Source organism: Nuphar pumila, chromosome 1 (genome assembly GCF_984573655.1).
Source record: "Nuphar pumila chromosome 1, dmNupPumi1.hap1.1, whole genome shotgun sequence".
NCBI classification, from domain to species: Eukaryota; Viridiplantae; Streptophyta; class Magnoliopsida; order Nymphaeales; family Nymphaeaceae; genus Nuphar; species Nuphar pumila.
In genome coordinates, this window is record NC_143249.1 from 167,612,162 (window position 1) to 167,618,161 (window position 6,000).

Consider the following 6,000-nt stretch of genomic DNA (forward strand, 5'->3'; position numbering starts at 1 on the left):
CCAAGAAAATTATGAGATTTGTGACACTACTTCTTACGTATGTTTCTTGTTTTCGTATGAATTTGTGCAATCCATTTCACCAAGCAACCTGGTCCTACGGAACCCATTGAAGTGGACTGCTGCAACCCAGAAATTACTACAATGCCCTACTGAAAAGGGTCGGGGCATCTGCCCCAATCCGACTCCTTCAGCATTCAAGGAATTCCCGTCTGGTCCTGCCTGCCCCGAATACTACCGGTGATCGCCTACGTGGAGACGTATCGGAGATCGTTTCAAACCAGGGATGTGTTCACAATATGGGACATCCTTCAGCTCCTCCGTCAGTATTCAAGCAGAATTCCGGATCTGGATCTCATGTTCAACTGTGGCGATGTCCTGGTGGTCCCGAGATGGGACTACGGAGATAAAGGGCTTGTGTCGCCGCCCGTGTTTCATTATTGTGTGTCATTACCGTGTTTCAAATAGAATTTATTGGCTCAACCTGATTGGAAAGGAGCTTTGATAAGGTCTGCCTAGTTTTTCAAACAGATCCAGATCTGGTCCAGTCCGACTCTCTGGAACCTGAATACATTATGGCTCAATAAGGGTCAGACTAAGGATCCAGACACAACAAAGACGGACAGGAATTAGGTGAAATCGAGTTAGACATGGCGGTAATTTCAACATATTATATCTTTTTCACTGTCAAACACGTGTATCAAATTTTTCCCCAATGACACCGCCAGCGGTCTCAAGACCGAGAGACAGAGGGGTGACATCGAGAAGAAGCAGGTCCTGCACCTTTTCGTTGCCCTCTCCGCTCAAAATGGCGGCATGGACAGCAGCACCGTAGGCGACGACCTCATTAGGGTGCTCTTGCAGAGCTCCTTCCCATCAACTGCTGCACCTTGGGAATCCTAGTCGCCTGAGAGCCCTGGGGTGCCGGTAATATCTTTCTTATGCTTCCTCTTGAACTCCTGAACAAAGTGGTTCACCATCCGGTTGTTGAAGTCCTCCCCACCAAGATGGGTGTCTCCCGCCGTGGACTTGACCTCGAAGATACCCTCTTCAATGGTGAGAAGAGAGACATCGAAGGTACCGCCACCGAGATCGAAGATGAGGACGTTCTTCTCGCCCGCGCTCGTGGCCTTCTTGTCTAGACCGTAGGCGATAGCAGTGGCGGTGGGATCGTTGATGATACGCATCACGTTCAAGCCAACGATGACAGCGGCGGTGTGCGCCTCAGTCTGAGGCGCGGCTCACCTCAAGGCGTGCGCCTGAAGGCCTATGAGGCGCACGCCTCAGGGGTATTGCGCTTTATACTTGCGCCTCAAGGCACAAAGGCCCTCGCCTTGAGGCGAGGCGCGCTTTTTGCGCCTTGAGGCACGTTGTTAATAACACTGGTCCATTCGGATGTATGGGGACCGCACCTATCTTGTCAAAAGAAAGTTTTGCATATTTTGTCGTTTTTGTTGACGACTACACAAGATATTGTTGGATTTATTTTCTTAAACACAAATATGAAGTTTTTTCGACTTTTAAAACATATCATATGATATTAAAAATAAATTCAATGGGGATCTAAAAATTTTTAGAACTGACTCTGGTGGAGAATATCTTTCAAGTGAATTCAAAAATTATCTTGAAAGTCATGGTATTCTTCACCAAAGATCTTGTCTGAAAACCCCTCAACAAAATAGATTAGTCGAAAGGAAGCATAGACACATAATAGAGACTCTAACTCTACTTATTTCTCAAAACATTCCAAAAGGTTTTTGGGCTAAAGTTGCTTTAGCATCTATCTATCTAATAAATCGGCTATCTTCGAAAAACTTGAACAATATCTCGCCTTTTGAAATGTTGTATACCAAAGAACCCGACTATAGTCGGTTGAGAATTTTCGGTTGCAAATGTTTTGTTCTTACTGACAAGAACGATAAGCTTTCACCGAAAGCCATTGCCTGCACCTTTCTTGGATATTCTGAAACCCAAAAAGGGTTTTGTTGTTATGATATTAAGAATGATAAATTATATGTTTCCAAAAATGTGAGTTTTCTGAAAAATGTTAATGGTTTTGAAAGAAGTGAATCTTTTAAAGAAAACATGGATTACTCCTTTTTATTTGAATTATTAGCTCATGATGATGATAGTGATGATGAATTCAGTCCTAATGAGGCCAATGATAAAGAAGACGAAGCAGATTTTCCCTTTCATCCTCCTATCTCCCAACATAGTGATGAAGGAGCATCGAGAGACCCTATAACATATACTCATAGAGACAAAAACGGTTTTAGGAGTGCCATTGAAAAATATAGTGAACCTAGTGGTTCCAATTCAACAAATGATGAAAATCTACGAAGAACTGAGAGAAATAAAAAAATGCCTTCTAGGTTCATCTCATATGATTCCTTTACTCCTAAACATAGAGTCTGTCTTAACGCCATTAATTCTTATGTAGAACCCAGGAACTTTGAAGAAGCCAAAAAGAATGATGAGTGGTTGAAAGCAATAGAATGTGAGCTTTCAACTCTCAACAGGGCAAAAACTTGAGAATCTCAAGTTCTTCCTAAGGGTAAGAAAGCAATATGGTGCAGATGAGTATTTAAGATAAAAACTAAGAGTGATGGATCTCTTGAGAGATATAAAGCTCGGTTAGTTGCAAAGGGATATAGTCAACAATACGAGATTGACTATGAAGAAACATTTGCCCTTGTGGCCCAAATGGTGATTGTCTGATGCCTCATCATCGTTGCCTCAATTAACAAATGGAACATCTATCAAATGGGTGTTAAAAATGTCTTCCTAAATGGCAATTTAAATGAAGAGGTATATATGGACGCTCTCTCTCGCCTCCTCTCCTCTCGATGTCTCGCAGGGGAGACCGACGCCACCTCCTCTCCCTCGTCGCAGGTACCCTCTCGCTCGCTCTCGCTCTCTTGTTGGGTTGGCAGGGGAGGGGCCAAGCCCCCCTCCCTGCTCCCTCTGATTTCAAAGGAGGGGCCGAGCCCCTCCCTGTTTTCGACAGAGGAGCGGTCCAGCTCCCCACCCTACTCCCTCTGATTTTAGTAGAGGGGCTGAGCCCCTCCCTGTTTTCGGTAGGGGAGGGGCCGAGCCCCCCACCCTGCTCCCTCTGATTTCAGGGAAGGGGTCGAGCCCCTCCATGTTGGTCAGGTTCATTAGACTTTATTTAGGTTGATTTATGTAATTGCTTTACTTATTTTATTGATATTTAGGTTGATATATTGCATGCATGATGAATGATATTATGACAATGTTAACTGTTAAAACTTCAAAATTATATATATATATATATAATTTTTTATATTTTTGTCGTGTTGCACCCAAGGTTTTTGAAAGTGCCGCACCCCCGCACCCGCACCCGCACCCGCACCCGCACCCGCACCCGCACCCATGTGACATAGTGCACAAGTGTTCTAAAGAGTTCTTATTGTGCGTGTGTGCACGTGTTTATCATCAAGAATATTAAGGTCTTGATTGTAGTATCTTGTTGAAGATACTTTTACAACAACAACCAATCCCTAGTCTCTTTGCAACAGCTCCTCTCCCCTTTCCCTGCTTTACTCCAAACCCAAAAAGGTTTGGAGACAGAGCTTAACTTGAGTCTCGGTTAAGAATGGTGATGATCAATGTTTCACATCGTGCAAAAGATGCAACAAACTTAAGATGATTACCACGCTGACAGACTCAATATAGAGGCCTAGTCATCTATACTACTCCTACTTTGATGTACTAGAAGGTTCCAAAATTGCATGTGCTGAAACATATCCACTCAAATAAGCCTCATAGTCACTTGCCATACGCATCAATAAGGTCAATTTTTGGTGACTTAAGCAAAATGATGGTAAAATTCATAATCTTGTCATAATAGTCTCCTTGGGTGAAGCATCCACAGTTAAATGAAACCATTCCTGCTCAAAAACTTTATCATAATCATAGTCAATAAGACGATGACGCTATTTCAAACAGGGCAGGATTGACCAATGATAAGATCATTCCGGAACATAATCAATTGACCATGTTTCAAAAGATGGAAACAAGATGAAAGACAAGCCTTGATTAGCACTAGATGCTCTACAAGTTCTAAGTTGAGTTGATTGTGGCATTAAAGAATAAGGAAAAAGGACGTGTAGAACCCAGAATTAAGTTGATCATATGTTATTCTTTCTTACATATAAGGTAGCCTCCAATTTTGTAAGGCAGATCATGCAATGAAGTTACCATACAAACAAGAAATGTTCAATTTAGTGCAGTTAGGATGGTGACTTCTAACTACAACCAGTAATGGGTGAAGCATGAATTTCCAATAAATATATTGTATTGGTTGTTTCTGCTCCCAATTGTTAGCTTCAAATTATTGAATTCTACTGTTTGTTTGGCCATGTTCAGAATAGTCATACATATCACCAATAAATTGAAAATATCAGCCTCAAAAGCCTTTTTTTTTGGGAAATGATTTAAAAGAGATAATATCATGATACATGATATGTCCAGCTACTTTTACTTTTTTTCTTTTCTATATCTTTAATATGTTTTTTCTTCTTTCTTTTATATTTTTTTACTCATCTCTTCTATTGCATTTTACATGTGTGGATTTATTATCTAAACATATCATTTTCTTATTTTTTCTATTCTTATACTTTTGAATTTTTAAGTGTCAAGATTTACCAACTAAACCTATATTGTTGAGAGATTTTCCTTGCCGAGATATAGCAGAGAGCAATATTTGTGACTATGATGTCCTCTCATACAATTTCCAGACATTTGATCTGCAGCAAACCTGTAACGTTACATTCTTCAGTAACAGTAAAAAGTAATCACATATAAAGATGAGGTTGAAATATACCGCAAGGTGAGTAATGATCACTACTTCAAGCAAGCACCACCAAGAAAAAGAAAAAACTCAAGACATTATCTAATACACAGACTTCCCAATATACAAACGCGCTGAATTTATTTTTTCCTCGCGGCTTAGCATGTATTTCCCGAAAACTTGCCGTGGGAAACCAAGTCATAAATCAGAATTTCTGCCTTCCAACAGAACCATGTGATCAAAGCAGAAGTAAAGCATTGCATTATTTCTTTGAAAAACAAGCATATAGCGAAACACTTTTCTCAACTTTGTCTCTAATCCGCAGCGAAGTCGCCCAGGCAGGCTTGCATTATGACATACACCAAGAACAAAGCAAGAACTTCCAAATGTGCATAGTCTTTATCAATTCAACACTTCAGCAACCATACATCAAGGGAATCGGCACCGAATTAAACCGACGAAACGACGCGAAAGAATCGGATTAACGAGACGTTACCCTCCATCGTTTGAGCCGCTCGAGCGACGCCCGCTTCGGCGGGATATCGAACGTATCGGAGTCGTCGTTCGGATCCTCAAAACCGCCATTGGAAGGACCGCCGGCCTCCTCGTCCCGCCGGTGCCAGCCTGGCGACGCCGAGAAACTCATCCTGGAGTCGGCAACAGGAGAGATGACACCGGCGGTTAAGTCTGAAGCCGCGAACCCTCAATACAAAGCTGACCGGAGAAACCCTTCGGATTTCCGGCCAAACTTTAGGGTTGCGCGAGAGGGAGGAAGCTAAACGCGCTAGGGCAAAAGCAATGGAAATAGATGCGAGCGAATAAAAACTGCCAGGGTTTTCCACGCCAAACTTGTTTGGTAGAGATGGAAATTCGCAGGAAAAATCGCTCTCTCTTGGAAATTTGCCGAAAAATCGCTCTCTCTCTCTCCGAAGCTTCGTGGGAGCTTCCTCCCGCTAAAAAGATCTCCTTTCGCGAATTTACTGCTTCCTGCTCGTAACGGTGGGCAAAATGAGCCGGGCTCAGGCCGTTAGCAACCAGGACTAAACCCGCCAGGGTCGGCCTCAGGTTCCCACGGACTAACGATAGAGCTAAGCTACCTAATTATAAGAAGGCCGAGGAGAATGAAAAGCAAACGAAGATAAAGAAAATAAAGAAAGAGGAGGAGGAGACCAAAATGCAAAGAAATAATA

The 6,000-nt window shown here is 42.3% G+C and overlaps 1 protein-coding gene across 2 annotated transcripts in view; it reads right to left on the reverse strand.

The window, feature by feature from the left end:
- The window catches only part of LOC149851219 (calcium-transporting ATPase 5, plasma membrane-type-like), a 217,144-nt gene extending 211,366 nt beyond the window's left edge, over positions 1–5,778 (reverse strand). For both annotated transcript variants that reach the window (XR_016430781.1, XM_089999263.1), the window contains exon 1: positions 5,307–5,778. Coding sequence is in view for 1 of the 2 variants with exons in the window: in XM_089999263.1 (XP_089855389.1) it covers positions 5,307–5,456 (150 nt within the window). In the remaining variant the exon portion in view is untranslated. The remainder of the gene's footprint in view (positions 1–5,306) is intronic.
- Positions 5,779–6,000: the final 222 nt, after the last annotated feature.